The 24,256-nt window shown below is 42.6% G+C and overlaps 1 protein-coding gene across 1 annotated transcript in view; it reads left to right on the plus strand.

Annotated features, from left to right (window-relative positions):
- adamts6 (ADAM metallopeptidase with thrombospondin type 1 motif, 6) overlaps nt 1-13,140 on the plus strand; it is a 54,991-nt gene extending 41,851 nt beyond the window's left edge. Inside the window, exons 18-24 of the mRNA XM_073478240.1 lie at nt 1,575-1,738; nt 3,025-3,163; nt 5,903-6,032; nt 7,640-7,844; nt 7,927-8,103; nt 11,636-11,792; nt 13,031-13,140. Coding sequence (XP_073334341.1) covers nt 1,575-1,738; nt 3,025-3,163; nt 5,903-6,032; nt 7,640-7,844; nt 7,927-8,103; nt 11,636-11,792; nt 13,031-13,140 — 1,082 coding nt within the window. The remainder of the gene's footprint in view (nt 1-1,574; nt 1,739-3,024; nt 3,164-5,902; nt 6,033-7,639; nt 7,845-7,926; nt 8,104-11,635; nt 11,793-13,030) is intronic.
- The last annotated feature ends 11,116 nt before the right edge of the window (nt 13,141-24,256 follow it).

Consider the following 24,256-nt stretch of genomic DNA (forward strand, 5'->3'; position numbering starts at 1 on the left):
TGCTGAGCAGCAACAAACATTTAATTTTCTTACTCACGGCACAACTCCGGCCCTACGGCAACTCTGAGGGGACAAACTCCTTTGTGCACTCTCTGGTGGGGCGCCCTTTAAATCATGATGCTGTGATGGTAAAGGGGCTCAGTAGTGGATGACGATGGCCTCGTCAAACATCCCGACCCTGCTGCATTTTAGCATTATGTCTGTAGCATTTAGCTCATAGCACCACTGAGGAGGCACTAGTGTGGCTGCGGACCCTGCAGACCCCGTCGTTCCCTGCAGTGCGATGAATTGGCGTATTTGCGACCTCAAGCTGTTTCACATTATCTGTTCAGCTCTGTGTCGACCACATTTCCTGGGATTTCCTCGTGTCTTTGTTGAGAGCAAATTATAGAAGATGGCATCGTTTTAATCTCCTGTTGTCTAATGCGAAGCTGTAAAACCGAGTCTGTAAAAAAAGAAAATAACACACAACCCTGAATCTTAACACATGTGATGGCCATCTTGGCACCAGACTCATCCGCTCCGTTCCAGACTAAACAAAAACTATTTGCAACACTGGCAGCGCCTGACCCAAAACAATCAAACAACCGGATTCAATTAAGCCCGTTCTGTGTCTTTTCATTAACAGGAGAGAGACATGTGACAGCGTGTTGAATTTATAGCGGATGGTGTTGATGGAGGGATTAAGTTACACTTTGAACCAGAGAGCCGCATCAGATTTATAGGGCTGTGGTGACAGCTGCCTGGTCCGCCAGGATTAGAGGGATATGATGTCTATATATCAAAGTTTAAAGAGTGCAATTTTGGCTATTGTGTGTGACGAGATTTTCCCTTCCAAGCAATTTGTAACATTGTTATGAGTTTCATCTGTGACCCCGGTGATAAAGATAATATTTTCTCTTCTGCTGCATTGTCTGAGTTTTTTGCTATTTAGGTCAGCAAAGTTTTAAAGATGTTATATTAAAGTAAAAACTAAGCGAGACGACATAAAAATAGAGTCTGGGATGTCGGTGAGGATTTGTGTAAACTGCCCCGCTCAGAATAACAAGATCACAATGCTCACAATGAGTGCCAGATGTGCTGAAAATTGAATTTATTGAGAGGGGGATTGTGATATGTTAAAGAGGAGTAAACCATTGTTCATCTAATCTGCGTAAACGCTGCAGAGGGGAATCTGCAGAGCACGAGCCAAACAGACAGAATAGCGAGCGGTTGGATCGTTTCTCCTCATTTTGAGGTGGATATTTTCAGATCTGTTGTGCTTGGAGACCAACTTCTGCTTTGACAACCAGACAGAGTGGTATTCATGAGCTTCGTCCAGGCTTTCACCTGAAGCGTGTTTTCTTTCTCTTTCCCAAATTAGACGTATGTACATGTCGCTGCACGTGAATGTCTTCGCTCACGGTGTGTGTGAGTGTTTCTGCTCGACCTGTAGAGAGACAGGAAGTGACGACGATGACGATGAACAGCGACGGTGACATCACACCCAGTGACTGCCTCCACCTGCTACTGTTCCTGTCTGCTTTTGATTTCAGCTTTCTAAAAAGTATTTCTTGTTTTCTGTGATTTCTCAGCTTTGAAATCTGAAGGGGACGATTATTACATCAACGGAGCGTGGACCATCGACTGGCCCAGGAAGTTTGACATCGCGGGGACGGCCTTCCACTACAAGAGACCCTCCGATGAGCCCGAGTCTTTAGAGGCGCTGGGAGCCACCACTGAAAACCTGATTGTCATGGTAATAATAAGACAATATTATAATGTTTTGATCCCGTTTGAATTGTGCCATGAGTTACACGTATGATGTTTGGAGCTCATCTTTTGTTTCATGTCCATCCGAGCAGTTGTGTGCATTTTAATGTCGCGTCGGTCTTGAACTCAACATCTGGGTGCTGACCTCAGACGACCCTCAGCCAGCGGTTTGGGGTTAAATGCGTGCCAACAGTGTCGGCATCCGGGTTGTTGTATCTTGTTCATGTAAAGTAGTGAATGACCTTTTTTTCGCTGCATGTTTGTGTGTTCATGTGAGGCAACAGAGCATTTTCTTGTTGTAACACTCGGTGGTTTCTGCCTGAAAATGAATGCTGAAAATACCAGACCACACAGACGAGCAACCGGCCACTCCACCGCTGGCCATTTCTTTGCGGCTTGCAAAGCCTGACTGCCTCAATCTCCCTCTGCGTCGAGCAGGATGATATAAAAACCCACCAGATCCTTTACTGATCCAGCCTGTCCAGACAGCGTTTAGAGCTGCTGTGATCAATAGTTTAATCTATCTCCTCCCTCCATGTTGCAGTGAAGTAGCTGGAGACTTGTTTTAACGTTGTTTTCGACATTAGCAGCTACAGTGAAGATTTCGGCCTAAAAAAGTGTGTAAATAACGTCTTTCAAAACAATTTGGGATCTCAGGAAACCATTTTATTTATTTTTGGTTGTTTTTCCGTTTTAACTCAAGTCTCCAGCTGCTTGTTGTTTAGCAGAATGCTGCAACTCTGATTTACTGTGAAGCTCCAGAAATGTTTTGCTGACCATGAAACTAGATGTCGGCTAAATTTAGCATTTTTGGGTGAACGTTTCCTTTAACAATGGCTCAAATCACCAGGGAGGGGTGAATCGGGACCTCATTCTGTAGCTCTATGGAGCTTTTTAGCATCTTTCAGCTCGTTGTTTTGGTTTTAAGACCTGCAGCCTCCCTGTGTTTGTTCAGTCTCAGCGCTCTCATCAGCTACCCGAGCATAACTGAGTGTATAGTGGATAAAGAAGAGATGGAGGAGACCAAAACGGAGCTACAATGAGTGAGAAACACAACTCCATATAAATGCTAATTTGACTCTGTGCTCAGATGAAGTTATTATTGTCATTTTCCTTTGTTTGTTTTCATACTGAACACAAATATATTACTAAATATACCTTCTTCTCCTCCTCCTCCTCCTCCTTCTCCTTCTCCTTCTTCTTCTCCTTCTTCTTCTTCTTCTTCTTCTTCTTCTTCCTACTGTTTCTCTCTGTTTGCTGCTCCGTCTGCAGGTTCTCCTTCAGGAACAGAACATGGGAATACGCTACAAGTTCAACGTGCCCATCCAGCGCACCGGGAGTGGTGACAACGAGGTGGGCTTTTCCTGGCACCACCTGCCCTGGTCCGAATGCTCGGCTACCTGCTCTGGAGGTGAGTCAGCACTGGAAGCCTCCGCTGCAGTATGTTTCCTCTGGACTCTGTTAATAGTCACAGAAACATAGCTGTAGCCTTGCCAATGTGGAAGGTGTTGACAAGAACCTGAGGGGTGTCCACTTTCATTTTTAATGTTTATTCAGTCGTGCTTTCTCCAGCTGGGAACCAAATTTAGCATCAAGTCGAACAGAATTTCCACAAAGTGCTTCGTGTGTGTCATTGTTATCTGCCGAGCCTGTTTCCAGTGCATTTTGGTTTTTACAGAAAAAAACATCTCTTCCACTTCAGCCAAGTGTAGGTGGATGGAAACTAGAGATGTACTGATAATATCCCAGTACCGACACCTGAACTTTATGTATCAGCCGATACTGAGCACCGATCCGATATCAGTGCGTTAAAATATATATAGTTATTATTTCTTAACACCCTGTGTGGATGTTATATTATGGATGTGCTCAGTCACACAAGTCACACAAGTTGCATTAACAGATGCAATGGATGAGATTTTCATAAAATAACACAATTCATGTTTTACACAACTATAATTATCAGTTACAATGACCCTTAAAAGAATGAAAACAAGGGTATTTTTGGGTTGAATGAATGCTTTCTTGCAATTTTACTAATTATTATGATCTGACAGACATTAAACTCTGCAAAGAATTCATAAGCAAATGTAAACGACATGAAAACTGTCAGTTTATGACCATGTGATACCTTGAGACTTACTCGCTGCAGCCATGAGATGCTGCTGGGAAGTAGCAGCGTCCTGTTTGTAATAAATTCATTACGTGGTATCAGATCGGTGCATAAACTCGCTGACACTGAGTCCAGCATTTCAGGAAGTATTGGAGGCATTTCTGATGCTGGTGTCTAAACAACCCTGATGGATTTACAAAAAAAACCTTCATACATTTATTTACTCCTCATTACATTTCTTCCTGTCAGTTGTTAAATGCAGAAAAACTTCATGGATTATTTCAAGCGGAGCGTGGGTTCAGCTCTCATCTTCTTCTCTCTTTGTTTTGCCTCAGAACGATGACTTTCTAAAGCGTCTGTACAACTTATTAAACTTTATTTTTCTACGAGAGAAGAGCCGTCTTCTCCGTGTCGACCTTCTGCTGAGCTCCGGTCGCCTTTTAGAAAAAGAAAAAGCACCCCCAAGCATTTTGGTGTTGAGTACCAAAACACACTGCGGGTGTTTAAATTCCTTCTGAATATTTCTAACAGTCTCAAATATTTAATGCTTCATATCTTGTGTGTGCGTGTGTCATTCTGTAAATCTTCCCCCCAACCAGTAATTACACGAACGCTGAGGAGCAGTGTGTGGAAACCCAGTATCATAATTTGCGATCCAAAATCATTACTTTATAGCTGGAGATTGAGCCCTCTAATAAATTCAATATGTATATTTTCCATATTTTAGCCGGCGTAATGAATATGGTGTAATTTCTGTGAATGAGCTGCTCTGCATAGCTTCTGGTTTACCAGAGCTTGCGCACAGATTCGTGGGCCGCTCTTCTTCTTCCCGTCCTACACAGTCAAACATTCAGAATCTGAAACCGCACTGAAATGTTGACCAAGGCCTCAAGAATGACTAAACCAAACCTTTTAGCCCAAAAGCAATGGGTTTCATGTAACAATAAATAGTGTTTCTTCCCAGTTGTCAAGTGTGGCCTGGACGGGTTTGTAATATTTTGTAAAAGCATGACTGAATAAGCATGTGGGTTTCTCTAAAGGAAGGATTTCCAAGTCCTGAGCAGCAGTTTGAATCTATTCCTTAGATGGGGAAGCACACACACGCACGCACACACACACACACACACACAGCACACACATACAGCACACACACACAGCACACACACACACACACACACACACACACACACACAGCACACACACAGCACACACACACAACACACACACACACACACAGCACACACACGGCCTTCCAGTGTTGTAAACATGCCGTTGCATTGTTGATCCAAATGATCTAATTTGTGCCTGTGACTCCGCTGAGCTTTAAATCAGTGAAATGTTATTTAATCATCGTCCCATCAGAGCTCAGCTCATCACGGAGTGTTGTTGAATATTTCACTGCAGCAATAAAACCCATGAAAAACACCTTCTGACAGCCTTACAACCCAAACTCTTTTACCCCATGCCTCGCACTGCTCCTCCAAACTGTATTTCACATTTCGAGCACAGATGGGCAGATTTTCTATATTTCACACACACACGCACACGCACACACACACACACACACACACACACACACACAAACACACACATCCATATCTCATTACAACTGCCAGACAAGTCTGCTGTGGGATACGTCCCACGAGGGCCCAAACAGCCCCTTTCTGAGTTGGTATGGCACACACACACACACACACACACACACACACACACACACACACACACACACCCAGTGGGAGGTGTGACACTGATACGGTAGCCCTCGCTCTCTCCATTAGAAGCCAAAGTAAAGAGCTCTCTGCTCTGTAAAAGTGATTTGCCAAGATATCCTGCAAAGAATCAGGAATTTACATGTCTGGATTTACTACAGGCTGAAAGCGATACCACCGCCGCTCAAACACAGCGAGCGCTCAACACGACGCCCGCCGGCTTCCATGTTTCTTGGGGTGGGTGTGGGGGGGGGGGCTTTAATCAGCTGGGCGAGAGAGATCCGTGCTGCCCCTTATTGATCACTCTCTCTCTTCCCCCTCTCTGCAGGTTCCCAGAAGCAGGAAGTGGTGTGTAAGAGGCTGGATGACAACTCGGTGGTCCAGAACAGCTACTGTGACCCGGACAGCAAACATCCCGAGAACCAGAGAGACTGCAACACTGAGCCCTGTCCTCCAGAGTACGTCATGGTTTTATCGATTATTTGTCTTGTAATCAACTGATGGATTAGTTTTCAGAGTCATAATTGACGTGACAAAAGTTTTCTTTGGGGAAAATACTTTCTTGGCTGTTGGGGAACTTTTCGCAGGTGGCCACGGGGAAAAATCGAGACAAGGCCGAGCAGCTCCGCAGTATCCAGGTCTACATAATACATTCATGGTCAAGCTGAGGAACGACTGTGTCACCTTTCACATCACACACAGACACCTGATCGTATATAAATATTGAGTAAAGCAGCTTTAAGTTAAAGAGCCTGACTCACGATATTAATCCTCCTGCAACGAGCCGAACTGGTTTGTGAGCTTGTGTTTGGAAGAAAATAATAAAATAAAAAAAGGCGGTGATTTATAACTTCATATGTTAACTATTTTCAGTGTTTGCCTCGTGCCAAAAATTAGAGCCCCTTGAAAATGACCACCTGTGTTTTGATTGTTTTGGCTTCTTGGCCGATCCTCGAGGGGTAATATACACGTACACAGGTGCAATATGAACTTGTGTTCGGTGGCCAAATGTCTGCGAGCCACACACACCGTAGCTGGAAGCGTTTGGCCAGACTCGCTTCAATCACGTCTGGAAAAAAGTGGGATTAAATGCATTAATTAGATTCAGACGATCTGACGATTACTCGTGTGCGAGAGCGAGTGTCGGCGTCTTTTCAGCCAAAAACAATGACAGTATCATAGATGTGCTGCGTGAGGGGTCATTTGTTTTCATACAGTCAGACTTCAGTCCGGGGTTATTTATTTTCACATCTGTATCCAGTGGACGCAGACTTGTGGTATCTCATTTGTTTTGATTAGTACTTGAAGGCTGTTGCAGTGTGTGTGTGTGTGTGTGTGTGTGTGTGTGTGTGTATTGAGTTACAGTGCACACATGACATTTGTGTCTGTTACGCAGGCAAACACCCCTTCAGCAGCCTCAGGAAAAGGCCGAGTAACGCCGGCCGTGTAAACACGATTGTTTTAGAATCGGCCGGGTTTTATGAGCTCGGGTAATGAAAGCTAACACAGATGTTTGAACACGTTGTTAATTCTGTATACATTCCTTCAGATGATGTAATATCTCTCAGGCTGGACGTGTTTGGAGGGCTGTTGTCTCGGCAGTTTTATGATATTCAGTCCTGAAGTCTGTAGACAAAGAGTTGAATAAGGTCAATCTAATTTTATGGAGGTCAGAAGCTCAGTGGCACGGCACGGCACGGCACGGCACGGCACGGCACGGCACGGCACGGCACGGCACGGCACGGCACGGCACGGCACGGCACGGCACGGCACGGCGCAGGACATTTAAAGTATGAAATGAATCAGTGCCAACTTTGGCTACTATGGACATATTTCGGCTGGCTTCGATGTCCTGGGGTTTTTCCCGCTCTGCCCTTTTTGTTAATCCAACCTTGATGAAGTCACTCAGATGTACGGAGCCATAATGTGATTTTACACTCCAGCTAATTTCCAAAGCCTGTTTGTAATGAAGAAACCACAGGGAGTAAAACACTCTGGTACACAGAGAGAACAGGAGAGTTGGAGGTCATCGCTCACTGTTGGCTTTTTGTTTTCCCTCCTCCAGGTGGTTCATTGGCGACTGGTCTGAGTGTGGGAAGACTTGTGACGGCGGGATGAGGACGAGGACGGTCCTGTGCATCAGGAAGATCGGCCCCGCTGAGGAGGAGACGCTGGAGGACACCCACTGTCTGACTCACCGCCCAATCGAACGAGAGTCCTGCAACAACCAGTCCTGCCCGCCCAAGTGGGTCACCCTGGATTGGTCAGAGGTGAGACGAGATCCTGAACTTGCTTCAGCTCATTGTGCTGCTGTGGAGATGTTCCCCTGAACACCTCTTCCTGTCTCTTCAGTGCACACCTAAATGTGGCCCCGGCTTCAAACACCGCATCGCCTTGTGTAAGAGCAGCGACCTGACCAAGACCTTCCCGCCCGCCCACTGCCCGAGCCACAACAAACCTCCGGTCCGAATCCGCTGCAGTTTAGGACGCTGTCCGCCTCCTCGCTGGATCCCCGGTGAATGGGGACAGGTAGGACAGCACCTCCTTCATACTCCTACTCCTACATCACATCGAAGAACCTTTTTCTTTCAACTTAAAGGAACAGTTCAGCCAAAAATGATAATTCAGTCAGTATATGGAAAGTCAGGTGAAGTCTCGTCGTCCAACAAAACATTTCTGGAGCTTCACAGTAAAACAGAGTTGCAGCATTCTGCTAAACAACTGAAGCAGCTGGAGACTCGATTTAAAATGGAAAAAAACACGTCTGAAAAAACATAAAATGGCTCCATACAGCTCATCTAGCATTACCCAAGTCTCTGGAAGCCACACCATCCCAAATTGATTTAGAAATATGATTTTTAGTCCCCTTTTTAAGATCTTCACTGTAGCAGCTAAGCTAAAAGCGTTAATGTGCACCCTGTCCCTCGCTGCAAATGTGTAAATAATGTCACGAGGGACTGGTGCGTGCTAACGCTTTTAGCTTAGCAGCTACAGTGAAGATTTCGGTTTCAAAAAGGGTGTAAATAACATACTTGCAAATCCATTTGGGGTCTCAGGGATTCAGAGACTTGGACTACGCTGTTTTAATTTATATTTTAAATCAAGTCTCCAGCTGCTTCAGTTGTTTAGCAGAATGCTGCAACTCTCTTTTACTATGAAGCTCCAGAAATGTTCTGTGGACGACGAAACTTCATCTGACTTTATATCAGCACGGAGGGAGGAGATGATGACTGGATTTTCAATATATTTTGCGAACTCTTCCTTTAAGCTTCCTGAACAACAGTCTGCTGGTTAATCCTTTAAAAGGACATCTTGAATGTTTAAAAGACAAAAGATGCACAGATAGATTCCATGTGTTGGTGAATGGTTAATATAATTTACACCTGGATGACACACAGGACTGTGGTGTGTGCGTGTGTGCGTGTGCGTGTGTGTGCGTGTGTGTGTGTGTGTGCGGGGGCCTGGAGTGTGTGATCAGTGGCAGTAATATCCCCCTGAATGTTTGAAGTTTATCTCTGCCTCGGTCCAGGCCTCTCGATCACTTCCAGGAACACGATTCAGACGAAGGCCGAGGAGTAGCATTCTTGGGCTCACCCTGACATGACTTAGTGCGCTCAGCAGAGCTGTTGAACACTTTACAACACAGCTGACTCATGTTGGTGAGCGGACGCCAAAAAACGTGCGTCAGAGAGGAGCTGTATCTACAAAAAGTATGGCTTGTTATTTTGTTGGGTTTGTTAATAATTCAGTGTAAAGTGGAATTTCAAACAGTGCGCTCTGGTGTTTAGAAGACGGTGTCTCCGGGTCACTCGTCGCTCCGGTGGAGCTGATGTCATGGTTTTAGCTCTGGGTCAGAGGTCAAAGGTCAAGAGTCAGGCAGTCTAGGTCACGGCTCTCCCTCGGCTTCTCCTCGTAACGGCCACATGTGCGTTCACACACACACACACACACACACACAAACATCAGTAACACACCTTTACAATTCAATCAGTGCCAATAACAGCCGTAAACAAAGCAGACCCGACTGATAACCTCAGCGTGGGCCATCAAAGAGCGACTCCTCGTCACGCCGAGCCGAGGTTAATACCTCGTTGAGCAACAGCTGGAGTCTGCTCTTACACAGCACTTTCTCATGCGCTGCAGATGTCTGAGTGTGTGTGAGTGTGTGTGTGTGTGTGTGAGAGTGTGTGTGTGTGTGTGTGAGTGTGTGTGTGTGAGTTTATGTGTGTGCAGCCCTCTCCCTCTGTTTTTTTTTTCTTGGCTGTAATTACAAGCTTCGCCCTCGCTGCTCCGGTCCCTCGCCGGCCGGCCGGCCCTTCGATGCGTCAGAAAGGCGAGATTGTTGCCAGCTACCGAGCTCCTGCTCTCCCAGGCCAAAAGGTCACCGGTTCAAATCCCACTTAAGTCGCACCATTGACGTACGCCATCTGTCATGGCCAGCAGCGGGTCCTAATAAAGACTCTCTAATTGGGAAGGGATGACATGCAGGCGCACTGATCTGAGGCGGCCACAGAGGATCAGTGAAGGTGACAGAAAGCCTGGTAGCTCTGTCGTCAGCGGGGGGGCGAGGCGGCCATTTGTTGAAGGCTGGGTTCACATCACACACTCGTACGTCGGACACACACTCACGGTGGTGGCTGACAGGTGTGTTGTTTCACCACTCTGAGGAGCGTGTTTTGCCAAAAGTGTGTTGGCAGTGACTCCGATTGTTTTTGTGCTCTTTCTTTCTTTCTTTCTTTCTTTCTTTAAATTCTGCGAAGAAGTTTTTATGGTCGCCCACAGAACCGAGTTTATTATAACAGCTGGCACATCCATAGAAGAAGAAATGCAGGTGCACATTAACAAATGTTTCCTCCTTTTGTTCTGTGGTTGAGGCGAGTCCATCGATCGAGTCATTTCTCATTAAGTTTGAGCTTCTTGAAAATGTAAATGATCAATTTGCTGTGATTCACACGGACATGATTAACTTCAGCGACCATCAGGAACATAAATCCATCCATCAGCTGAGAAATCAAAGATAAAGAAACACAGAACCTGCCTGAGAAAGTGAACATAGTGGAGCGTTTAGCAGCTGAAGAGCAGCTGAAGAGCCGGATATTTCCTCGGGGAGTTGGTGGAGCCCAAAACTAGAGCTAAAAGAAGAGTCACATTCATCAAAGTTTCAGTAACACTAATTAATTAATTATGAAGCAATATATTAGAAATAACCCCCAAATAACCACAATAATTACCTCATAATGTCTTGAAAATATTATTGAATAACAGTTAATAAACAGCTGGTTATTTATTTATTACATTTCCAGGAAATGTCCAACTGGTTTCTACTTAACTTCTGCTGACGTTTTAACTTCCGACTAGTTTCACATCATTAAACGTGTTGCTGCTTGTTGGAAAATGGAAAAATATTATGAGCAAATTATATTTGGGTAGGTTTTAATACAAGTGTCCAATCAGATCAGTTATGGCAGGTTTAAAGTAACTTCTGACGTCTTGTGGAAAAAGTCTTTCAAACCTTAAGAAATCATAAATGATGTCGATCCAATCATCAGTTAAAAGTGTCTCTGTGCTCTCTCTCCGTGGATGAAGCCTTAGAAATGCATCTGAAACGATTCACCTGCGTCTCTTTCAGCTCGTAGCTCGGCTCAGACTAACAAGAGACACTTTTCTGTTTCCGTCTCTATCTGCACGAGAAAAACCTCGTGAGCAACAGTTGACCCGGTTCCTCCGAGTTAGGAAACAGAGTCACTGAGAGGCAGCCGGCTGAATCAGACAGAGGAGAAGGTGACTGTCTGCCCGCTGCCTCCGTGCCCTGATGATTGGTTGATTGGATCAAGTCGTGCTGCGTGTGTGTGTGTGTGTGTGTGTGTGTGTGTGTGTGTGTGTGTGTGTGTGTGTGTGTGTGTGTGTGTGTGTGTGTGTGTGTGTGTGTGTGCAGGGATTACTCTGAACGGCTGAGTGTGTGTCTGTCAGGGTCACACAGGGAAACACGGCCCTTATTTACCCAGTCCAGTTGTCTAAACTCGCTCCTGCACAGTTTGACTCTGGTGTTTTTGTGTTGCAGTGTTCGGCCCAGTGCGGCCTGGGCCAGCAGATGAGGACGGTGCAGTGTCTGTCCTACACCGGGCAGCCGTCTAACGAGTGCGCAGAGTCCCTCCGACCCACCACCATGCAGCAGTGCGAGAGCAAGTGCGACGCCACCCCCATCTCCAACGGCGACGGTAAGATGACACATCTGAGTCTGCCATCACGTTTTTAAGAGCGCTGGCTCGACGAGTCGTCTGCTCGACAGTTCTCGTCACGCCGGTCACCAGACGGACGAACCGCAGCTTCCTCCCAAATGCAAAGACAGATGGTTTTGTGTGAGCGTGTCGTACTGTATGTGCGCTGCTTTCACGCCGAGCTCCAGTTGAAAAGGTTATAAACTGTCTCCATCTTCATCCTCACTGTTCTACTTTGACCTAAACACGCTTGGATGACACACTCCTCCACACTTTGCCAGCTACATTAATCTTTCCAGTGAGGTTGGCTCCTGGTCAGAGCGAAACAGCTCAGCCCTCCATATACACTTACACATGATGGATGGCTATTCAGATGCATCGAGAAAGGCCCTTTCGATTAGCCTGAATGGAAAACGTGAGCAGCGTTTACAGGCCGGCTAATGGGATTAGCTGTAGGCTAATTGTTCCTTTACGGACAGCAGTGAGGCAACGTCTCGTTTCATTTGGCTCTGCGGAGGCAGGGGCCAAAGCCTAATAAGGGAAGACACTCTGATCGTGATAAGGCATTTAGAGCGCTGCCTGTCCGGCATCCAGCAAGCAGTTTGTGTGTGTGTGTGTGTGTGTGTGTGTGTGTGTGTGTGTGTATGTGTGTGTGTGTGTGTGTGTGTGTGTGTGTGTGTGCAGTAGGGATGGCAGATAGCCCAGTTAGTGAACGAGGCCAGGATCTGTCTCAGCCTCTGCGTCCAAGTATAGTTGCAGAGTTTGATTCTGTTGAGGGAGATGCACCAGCCTCATGTAGCAGGTTAGCCCCAGTCTGAGCCTCTCATGTATCACTGTCACACTGCAGTCACAGCGAGAAGCGGCTGATTTTGTAACAAATACACGAAGAATACCTCGTACCGCACAAGTCTTCATCTTCTCTTGTGCACACAAGACATAGTCATCCGGTAATAAGTCAGAAAATTAAAACTAGGGGTGCACGATATGGATTTTTTTTCAAGCAGTACCAATAACTGATAATTACCTGCCTCTTGCAACCAATAACTGATAAAAAACAATGTTGTTAGCATTTTTTAAATTTACAAACGTGAAACATGTAGCAGAAGATCTTTGCGTCAGTCGGCGGTGCTGCTCGTACTGCTTTTGTCCGCAGGGGCCGCCAGAATCAACACAAAGTGATCGTTCTTTGCAGCTGCTTTAAATAAACTGACCTTCTTCGCTCTTCTTTCTCTCACCAGAATGCAAAGATGTAAACAAAGTGGCCTACTGCCCGCTGGTACTGAAGTTCAAGTTCTGCAGCCGTGCGTACTTCAGACAGATGTGCTGCAAGACCTGCCAGGGCCACTGACCCCGGGAGAAGAAGAAGAGCGAGACGCAGCGAGACAAAGAGAAAAGGCCAGAAAGAAAAAGATGGAGGGAGGCTGACACGGCACTGAAAGGGAGAGAAGAAGAAAAACAGGGCGGACTGACAAACAAACCTCTGGATCAGCGCTGGTGAGAAGCAGATTTCCCCCCGTTGATCCTCCGACCCTCCATCGTGGTGGAACCCAAACCACTGCTCAGCCCGAAACGCTGACACAAACTTTCTTTTTTTTGTTTTTTTTTAATTTTTCACTTCTGTGAAGTGGAACTCGGAAGATTATTTGTTGGTGATGTTATTTTTATTATAATAATAATTATTAATATCATTGTTAGTCTTCCTTCGTGTTTGTTGTTTTATGAATCCAAAGTGCTGGACACACATCGCTCGCAGAGGATGGACCCCGGAGACGGAGACGGACGGAGGGGAGGACTCCTCGCTCGGTGACGGTGTCGGGACTCCTCCCGTCTGTGGGACGACTGTGATGGTGCTATTGGCAGGCAGACTTTTTTTGGCTTCGGTGCACTTTTCCGTGTAAATACTTTGCCAATTTACCGCTCAAATACGACAGAGAAACCCCATCAGTGTACTGTATATTTATTGTACGATTCCAAACAGAGCTGAGATATTGTCCTCTGATCATGTTTGTGTCAGATAGTAGCCTACTGTCATGGAAGGGAATGTAATGTGATTGAATTCATATTCAATGTCTCTGTGCTGGAATGAGAATATTACATACTGTAACATACGTTAAACCCTTATATACTGTAAGGATTTGTATATTATATATGATGTTAATCCAGGACCAGAAAATACCACGTGGTTAGAGGAGGATCTTTTAAATCACTTTTTCCTTTTTCCCCCCAGACGGGTGCCTTAGTTCCTAACAAATCAAAGACGACCCGGCGTCAGTTATTAGTCCAAACGTAGTATGAAGATATCGTCAGACGGTGCCTGGGCCACTTTTAAAAAACACTGTCACCAAACTGGCCTTTTTCACGAAACATCCAGTGAGGAGCTTTCAGTTCACTTTTGAAGGATTCGTTTTGAAGGAGCATTTTCTATGAAGCAGCTTGTTCATCAGAATCACACTGCAGTCACTATTTCTTTAAGCCGGATGATTATCTAATCAGACGATGGTTGTAATTTCTGTGTTGATCAAGAGTTAAAGGATTAGTTTGACGTTTTTTGGGGAGATGTGTTTATTTGATCGATACCACTTTCATGTCTGTGCTGTAGTTATGAAGCTTTAGCCAGGAGATGTTAGAGACCAGAAAAGACTGGAAGACAACTCAACCTCACTGATAAACATGAAACACGTCATCTTATTTCTTTTGTCTCTGATCGTTCAGTCTGAAGATTTGTAGTCACTGACTGCAGTTTGGTGACTTTTTGTCTTTGCGTCATTTAATAACTTTTTAGCACGCAGGTGCTCGTAATGTTGTGACTTTCAGCAGCCGTTTTTTCCTTGAATGTATCTTTATGTGCATTTTGAAGTGTCGCACTGAAAAAGGTTCATGGAAACGACAGAATAAAAAAAATCCTCGATTTTGCAAAAACGTTTATTTCGCTCCCTCGAGGTGGTTTCCCTCCGAAATGTCCGGGCCGACTGTTTATTTCTCTTCTTCTTCTTCTTCTTGAGGTTTATTAGCAGTACGAAAGTAAAAGGTTTTGTTTCCGGCCACTGCTTCTACCACCTCTAACTTCTACCGCGACAATACTCTTTGCGTAACCTCGTTTAGTCGCTCCAAAGCAGTTGACGGTGCCTAATTATGTTGCAAATTTAAATTAACTTGACATATTTTCAAATGTGTGTCATCACCACGTTATCACCATTTCATTTTTAAATCACACACAACCAACATAAACTGTTAATAAGTAAGATTCGGAGTTGCTGCCAGGTTAGGAGTTTCCCTCTTGTTTCCAGTCTTTATGCTAAGCTAAGCTAACGTCATGAGGCATGAGAGTGGTATCAATCTTCGGTAAATAGACGTATTTCCCAAACTGTCTAACTATTCCTTTAAGCACACACACATCGTTGCCAGACCTCGTATCCAGGCTCCACACACCCCTCCAGATAACGTCACTCCCCCTCTTTCCTCTCAGCCGACTCGATGGTGCTTCTCCCCTCTTTTATTATTTTGTTTTATTTCCATGGAGTACTGTGTTTACCTCCTCTTTTCCTCCCGCTCTGCTCCCGAGGGGTTACGGCCTTCCCAGGCTTCTGGTGCTATCAAGTGGGTGCTTCCATTCAGCCCTCTCTCCAGTGTGCTTAAACGTGAGGCTGGATCCAAACAATATGAAATAATATCCTTGTCAGATATCTCTGTTGGTAAATGCTGGTCATGTTATTGTTTTTTTGTATGTATCTGTTTATACCTCACACTGGGAAAATTTTTTCATTGTTAACCGTTGTATTGTTGTTTTGTGCTACCAACAAAAATGGACGCTCGCCCAGTTGTAACCGATCCCTTCTGCCGGTGTCGGTCGTGAAAGGGAACGCCGAGGAGAAACCTGAGAGACGGTGTGCAAGAATCTCATCGAAGCTGTTAACAACTAATTTTTTTTTTTCATTTTGCTGCTGCTACTTTTTCCGTAGCCACCTTCAGTATGACATGTCGAGCAGATTTTTTTTTTTTATCGGTTACCAAACCTTGAATGAGGCAGTTGGGGAAGGACAGTGGATTGAAAACGGTTCGGACTAACTCATCTGCTGGCCGCGGGGGGAGAACGGGAGCCTCCAGAAAAAAAACGAGAAGTGAAATCAATCAAACTGGTACTCATTGCTGTGAACTCGGATGTTTGAATGTCACATTGCTTATACCTGTACCTTAAAGTGCAAGAGAAATGAAAAAAGCATCGTGATTATTTTGCTTATATTTTATATTCAGTATTAATGTTGGTACACTGTTACTAATTTTTTTTTTTCAAATGTAAATTATATGCTAATTTATTGCGTTGTCTCACTTGTACATTTTTATTTCACTGCATGCAAACTGAAATTTAGCATAGTGAAAAAAATGCAGTGATACAGCCCTTCACCAGCCCTTTTTTTTTTATTTTTTTTTTTTAAAAAGTAGATACAATAAAAAGAGCAGCTTTTAAAGAGACTCTGTGTTGGTCGATTCATTTTCTCCTCTGTCTGTCAAAACACGTTCAACTCTGAGGATTCTGTGTTCAAGATGAATTCATTAAAACTTTGATTAAAATAACGACAAGTTGTGGTTTGACATGGTCTTTATTGGTTTTTATCATGTTGGCACATCAGGTTCCCTCGTCTCAAAGTCTATGAATTTTTTTTATTGGTTTTCAGTCGAATGTGTGAAATAAGGTGTGTTGTTCCCACAGGCTGAAGACGTTTTGTTCTACATCATAAAATACATTAAATGTCCCACAGTTTAATTAAAAAGCTCTTACGTGTCTTTAAAAAGTGTCTAAATGAGACTATAGAGGTCGTCGGGGACATTAAAGACTCATCTACTCACTAGTACAACTTTACAACTGTTGTTTACAACTTGTACATTGATCAGTTTATAGAAAACCTGTATGGTAACTGTGTAGAAAGACGCTTAGTGGTGGTGACGTTTAAGTCATGTGCTTGTGATGTCGTCTGTGAAAATTATCTTGATGAATAAAACCTGTAAGAATCATAAACTCCACCACCTACAAAAGTACATCATCTCTACACCTCTGTTGACTGTAAAGCTGGTGGACAGAACCACCGTGAACCGCCAGAATGAAGCTCGGAGTTGTTGGTACCAGACGTCAGCATCTTGGCAGAACCTGACTCCGCCCAGAGCCCTGAAAATAAAGAGTCCCGTCATCTCTGTTTATTCCAGTGGACTCTGGAAGTTAGTGCAAATACTAGCAGTCCAGTAGAGCTGCAGCAGAACAGGCCGTTTTAAAGGGTAAACTGTGTATTATTATCATATCTGAATCAAAAAACATCAGAAGTCTCTGTGCATCATGTGACGACCAAGCGTTTTGAACTTGTTGTCGCGACTCTTCTCTACTCTACAGCTCTGACTCCGCCCAACTCCCAGCAAGTCAAAAATGGGCAAAAAGGTGGAGCTGAAGTGAGCCTAGTTAGTTAAACAAGCCCACCTAGCAAGATAACGAGCAACGAGGGTGTGTTCGTGTTCAGTTTTGTCTTTAAGCCTTTAAAACTGAGGAACAAGAGTACATTATGAAAATTAATTCCTGTACAGCTGTCATGAAGGGATCAATTAGCTAGAGACCAAAACCATATTTGGTACCAGGCTGTTAACATGTTTATTTCTGCTGTGTAGTTGGGCATTTTAACATGAGCTCTTATAGGGACTGAATTGCTTTTGGAGTCTCAAGTGGTCGTTAGATGAACTGCAGGTTTCATTCATTCCCATGAAAGTTGCTTGATAGGCGCCGAAAAGGTTTTAGAGTCAGAAAGCATGCACACGAGAGCCCGCCTCCAAGCCGGCTGACTTCCTGTTGGCTCAACACACTCACGGATGAGATTCAATAAATCGATCGTAATATTTTTGACTTTTCAAATGTTTTTGGACCGAAACAACCAAATTCTGATAACAAGTGTGTGATGTCATGAACGCAGACGTTGCAAAATCCAGGGCGGCCGCTACGCTACAATCCACTCCACAGCCTCGGTTTGTTCCTGGAGAAAATAGTCCACTTAAGATTAAACGAGTCAAGAAGATAGAAGATACAATAAAAATAGCAACTTTCATAGAGACTCTGTGATTGTGGGTAAACCTCAGTAAACGCCTGTGCAACATTTCTGGTCGTCCACACAGTGATCCCTGTGAGAGGAAGAAAAGCCTGACGTACACTGAGGATCGAATGTGTCGGTGCCAGGGTGGATGCCCCGTTCTCACAGGCTCTCAGAGATATATACTCTTGTCCTTTCACTCAACTCTTGGAAAGCACCCACGGCATGAGAAAAGCTAATGGCATCACACCAGGATACCCGTTACCACCGCTGAAGAAATCCATTCATCCGCTGCCTCAGTTTAGGGTGACCGAATCGGAGAAGGAGGGTTTGTAAAAAAAGCTTTTGTCCTTATCGCCCTAACTCTGACACGCCGGCTGCATCATCATCTCAGGCTCAGACATTATAAACGTCAGCTGTTCTAAGTGAGCGGCACCATTCTGAGCTGACCCATCTCTGTTGCCATAGCTCTGGTATGGTACTCTCCTTCCTTCCTCTCATCCCGGCCTTCGAGTGTCTGGATTCACTCTGTGGGAGCTGTGAGGTTTCCACTCTCCTTGGTAATTAATTCCAAATAAACAGTAACTAGCCCACTTGGCTGGGAAACGCTGCCGTCTCCTTCTAATCCACAGTGTCCAATTACAGAGGGAGACAGATGGCCTGTTTGGTCTAATGTAACCAGTTTAGAATACCTGTACGTCTGGCCCGGCTTCTGTCTGCGGCGCTGGCCCGTCTGCAGGGGTCTGTGATTACATTAGTCCTAACCTGCAGAGCTGAGGGCGACAAGGAGAGGGAAAAAAGGAGGGTGATGGAGTTCAGGCCCGATTCGGTCCCTGCAGATGACCTGACAGCCCCGAGGTGGCGACTTCACATGAACCATACGGACGTGATGGTGTTAAATGTGCACATACAGGAGTGTGTTTTTCTTCAGGTGATCTGTTTTCTAAGTCTGATCTGAGTTGCTTTCTCTCGTGTGTTTATGACTTCAGAACTTGAGGATCATCTTTTAAACTTCCTTTTTTGTTTTTGTCCGTCTGTGAAAACACATGAAAAATAAAATTCAGGCCCCCCAAAAAATAAATGTGTGAAACCAACATTATTTTTTCAGGAAAATAATTTTTCATGTGTAAAAAAAAAACCAAAAAAATTTTGGCAGAAGAAAACTTTTTTTTTTTTTGCTTCTCCCAAAACTTTTTTTTAGCTCGGGTTTAAACATGAAAAAAAACGCACAAAAAAATCTGTTGGTTTCACAAAATTTTAAAATTTTTCCTCGTGGGAAAATTCACTCGGTTCTACACAATAAAAAAGAAGAAATTTGTGAAACCAAGTAAATCTTTTTTTTTCAGGAGAAATTTTTTTTCGTGTGTAAAAATTTTTTTTGCACCTCCCAAAACTTTTTTAAGCTCAGTTTTAAACATGAAAAAACTATTCTCCTGAAAATTCAAATTCAAAAAAACAATTTTTCCTCCTGGGAAAAAATTTACTCAGTTCCACATATATATATAAAAAAAAAGAAAAAATTCTTCTCCATCTGTGAAAACACATGAAAAAAAAAATTCAGAACAAAATGAAAATGAAAAAAAAAACTTCTGAGGATCATCTTTCTGAAGTTCCTTAATTTCTTCGCCATCTGTGAAACACGTGAAAAAAGGGCTAAAAAATATTCTCAAAAAATTTTACATTTTTTTCTCCTGGGAAAAGAAATCACAACAAAAACACTTTTTTTTTTTTTTCAAATGAAAAGAAAATATCTCCAGAAAAAAAGTTTTCCTTTCACTTGGTTTTACAATTATTTTTTAGTTTTTGTCCTCCTGGGAAAAAAATGTACTCGGTTCCACATATTAAAAAAAAAGAAAAAGAAAAAAGAAATCCTCTTGAATTATGATCTACATTCGTTTCTCTGCTGTGTTTATAACTTGAGAACTTCTGAGGATCATCTTTCTGAAGTTCCTTCATTTCTTCTCCATCTGTGAAAACACGTGAAAAAAAACTTTTTTTTTAGGACAAACTTTAAATGTGTGAAACCAAATAAATAATTTATTTTCGGGAGAAATATTTTTTTCGTGTGTAAAAAAAAAAAGTTTTGGCAGGAGAAAAAAAACTTCTTTTTTTGCACCTCCCAAAACTTTTTTTAAGCTCATTTTTAAACATGAAAAACAAAATTCTCCTGAAAAAACTATTTTTTCACACAATTTGACAATTTTTCCTCCTGTGAAAAAAAATGCACTCGATTCGACACATCAAAGAAAAAGAAAGAAAATCCTCTTGAATTATGATCTACATTCGTTTCTCTGCTGTGTTTATGACTTGAGAATTTCTGAGGATCATCTTTCTTCATTTCTTTCCCATCTGTGAAAACATATACAAAAATTGTCAAAATTTTTTTACAATTATTTCTCCTGGGAAAAAGAAAACACTCGGTTCCACACATTAAAAAACAGACAAAAAACATTTTTCAATTGAAAAGAAAACATCTCCTTAAAGAAAGTTTTCCTTTCACTTGGTTTTAGTTTTTTTTTTGTTTTTGTCCTGATCTACATTCTTTTCCTGCTGTGTTTATAACTTGAGAACTTCTGAGGATCATCTTCTGAGAATATTTTTTTCGTGTGTGTAAAAAAAAAAGTTTTGGCAGGAGAAAACTTATTTATTTGCTCAGTTTTAAACATGAAAAAAAATTATCCTGAAAAAAATATTTTTTCAGTTGGTTTCACAAAATTTTACAATTTTTTCCTCCTGGGAAAAAATTGACTCAGTTCCGCATATTAAAAAAAATTATGATCTACATTCGTTTCTCTGCTGTGTTTGTGACTTCAGAACTTCCGAGGATCATCTTTCTTCATTTCTGTCCCATCTGTGAAAACACATGAAAAAAAACTTTTTTTTCAGAGCTGAAAACAATTCAGTGAAACCAACTGAAAAAACATTATTGTCAGGATAATTTTTTTTTTTGTCCTGAAAATTTTTTTTTTCATGTGTTTTCACAGATGGAAAAGAAACGAAGGAATTTTGGAAAGATGATCCTCAGAAGTTATCAAGACATAAACACAGCAGGGAAAGAATGTAGATCATAATTCAAGAGGATTTCTTTTTTAATGTGTGGAACAGAGTAAAAAAGATTTCCAGGAGGAAACATTTTAAAATTTTTAGAAACCAACTGTAAGGAGAATTATTTTTTGTCCTTACAGTTTTGAAAATAATTCAGGATTTTAAAGAGGATTTTTATTTTTATGTGTGGAACCGAGTATTTTTTTTTCCTAGGAAGAAAAATTGTAAAAAAATTTGAAACCAACTGAATTGTTTTTGTTTTCAGGAAGATTTTTTTTAGCCCTTAAAAAATAAAATGTTTTCACAGATGGAGAAGAAATGAAGGAACTTCAGAAAGATGATCCTCGATCGAGTAGATTTATTTCCCAGAGGACAAAAACAAAAACAAAAAATTGTAAAAACCAAGTGGAAAAAAAATTTTTTTTAGGAGATGTTTTTTTTCCATTTGAAAAAAAAAAGTTTTTTTTGTTTTTGTTTTTTGATGTATGGAAAAATTGTAAAAAAAAAAAAAAAAAAAAGAAAGGAATGTGTGAAACCAAGTAAATAATTTCTTTTTGGGAGAGAAAAAAACGTTTTGGCAAGAGGAAAAAAAAACACCTTTTTTTGCACCTCCCAAATTTTTTTTTTTAGCTCAGGTTTAAACATGAAAAAAATATTTTTTCGGTTGGTTTCACAAAATGTTACAATTTTTCCTCCTGGGAAAAAAAATACTCGGTTCCACATATTAAAAAACAACAACTATTTTTTTCAAATAAAAAGAAAACATCTTCAGAAAAAAGCTCCACACAGGAAAAAAAGAAAATCATCTTTCTTAAGTTCCTTCATTTCTTGTCCATCTGTGAAAACACAAGAAAAAAACTCCTTTTTTTTTTCAGAACAAAAAAAAATTCAGTCGGTTTCACAAAATTTTACAATTTTTCCTCCTGGGAAAAAAAAAAATACTTACATTAAAAAAAATAAAAAATTATTCAGTTCCTTTATTTTTTTGAGTAAAATAATCTTTTTTCCAGGAGAATTTATTTTTTGTTGAGGCTGCCTAAACATTTTTTTCACTTGGTTTCACACAATACAGTTTTTGTTTTTTCCTCCTGTAAGTTTTTTTTCCAACAGATGAAAAAAAAAAAGAGGAACTTTTTTCTTAAATCATAAACACAGGAGAGAAAACTATTTAGATCAGACTTCATACTTGGATTATTCTTCCCCTCCCCCTCAGGACTTCTGTAAGACACAGATCATTTTTTGATTCCAGGTGTAAATGTGGTGAAAGTCTCCACTGGACGTTAATGCAGAAGTGTTTAACTCTCGCACTCCAGTGTGTTGACTTTACTTGTCGAGGGGACGATGTTAGTCTCCCTGATGTGTCCCACATGTGTCTGAACAAGTGACAAGATGATTCCCTGTACATCAGGCTGCTTATAATACGAGGTGTGGAGAGGACGGGGAGCAGATTTCTCCTCTTCTCTGGGATTCTGCACTTCAAATGGAAACTACTGACAGTGAGAGAAGCCATCACTGCTGCTTATCAGCATTTAAATAACTCTCACAAGCTGCACGACCAAACAAATGTGTGCACGATACGGCAGCGAGTGTAGAGGATGCACAAGAACATGCACAACACGCCATCACGCCCAAATATAAGTCTTCAGCGTCCTCAGGTTTTGTTTCAGCCACATTTGAGTTGGAGTCTCTTGGTTGGTAATCGTCTGCCAACAGACCTGAGGCTTCACTCTTTTCTGGGTCCTGAGGACGTATCACAGCTCTGGACTTAAAGGGCTGTTGGTGTGTTTATCCTCCAGCTGAGAGGTGTGAGGATTAGCGTAGCCTCAAACAACATAGCTCTCTGAGGGTTCCTCGTTCCTAATCAAAGTTGCCGTGGTAGTGCGGTGTCGTCGACGAGTGCTTGAAGCGTTTCCGACACTCTCCCATTTGAACACAGTGCAGCGGGACAAACAGCTCCAGATGGTGTGGCTGGAGACGGTGCATGCACGGACCTGGGGGGGGGGGGGGGGCTGACAGGCAGGAATGCTGGCCTGGGATGGGAAGGTCACGGCTCCAGCACCTGCTATCTACTGGGCTCTGTTTGGGCTCTGTACTGTTAAGCCCTGCTACTCTTTCCCACAGCTGAGGCCCAGATTGAACCGCCGTGGACGAGATCAAAGCCCCGAAGGGCACAGGCTGCGGAGGAGAGGGCACCAGGCCGCCCATCACATGCACCAGGAGGATGTGTTTTTTCCTTAACACCTTCAAAGACGTGAAGAGAAATGCTTCAGCTGTGCACCGTGGCCTCTGTCAGAGCTGTTTTCCTTCAGTGTCCGGAGCTGCGCTGCCGTTATCAGCTGTGAACCAAACACACTACTGTGCACACTGATGCCATCGACACACATGCAAAATTATCTGGTGCATTTTAACAGGATAATGTCTCTCAGAAAGCTCTCTCAGACTGCCAGCCCCAGTTAGCTTCTTAGCAAATCCAGATTGATTTTATAAAGTCTGGACAGCAAAAAAAAAAAAAAAAAAAAAATCAGATTATAACGTACTGTAGTGGCTCTCTTTAGTCTTTCTTATTTTCATCCTTATTTTTAGTTTCTCCTTATTATAAGCACATAATATGGACAATATGAGACTGCTTTACACGTAAATAAAATAGTTTTAATCCACTCCAGTGTGCATTAAAATATATATATACATTTTTTTTATCCCAAATGATCTCATACAAATAACAGTACGGAAAGTCTGTCGCAGATCAGGGTGGCAACAAACAAAACAAAACATTTTGTAGGTATTTTTAATGGTGTTTCAGAGTTTGTATTTCCTGGAAAAAGATCAAAAATGTTAACGACTCATCCTGCACTCTGTGGCGTGAACTAAAGTTTGTCTATAAAACGGTAATTTAAACACTTGACTGTAAAAGAAGGACACGACAGCAGCAGAGTGTTTCTCTGTTCACAAGAACACAACTTTATAAGTTAAATCACTGATTTGGTTGAAATTGGATCATATTATTCGACTTTGGACAGATAGCTTGACTTGTTCCTAAAGTAGCTGCTAACTGCTGCCAAATGTAGCCGCTAGGTTAGCACGGTTAGCTGTGCAGCTAAGTTAGCGGTCCTAGTTTCTGATTCACCCTCTGTAATGTATTCCCTGTCGTCAAACCGGATGCTGTTATTCCCTCCTGGTCCCGTGTTCACTGGGAGCTGCCAGTCTGGGTGGAGTCGACGGGCGGGTGTAGCGCTAATTTAGCTCTGTTTGTAAATGCCAATCAATATCTGCGACAAGTCTGTCCCTAGCTGCCCGTTTTTATAGGAAACATGCAAACGCAAACAGCACTAATTAGTTTCATGGGAACTTTAAAGACCT

This window comes from Pagrus major, chromosome 12 (genome assembly GCF_040436345.1).
Source record: "Pagrus major chromosome 12, Pma_NU_1.0".
Lineage (NCBI taxonomy): Eukaryota > Metazoa > Chordata > Actinopteri > Spariformes > Sparidae > Pagrus > Pagrus major.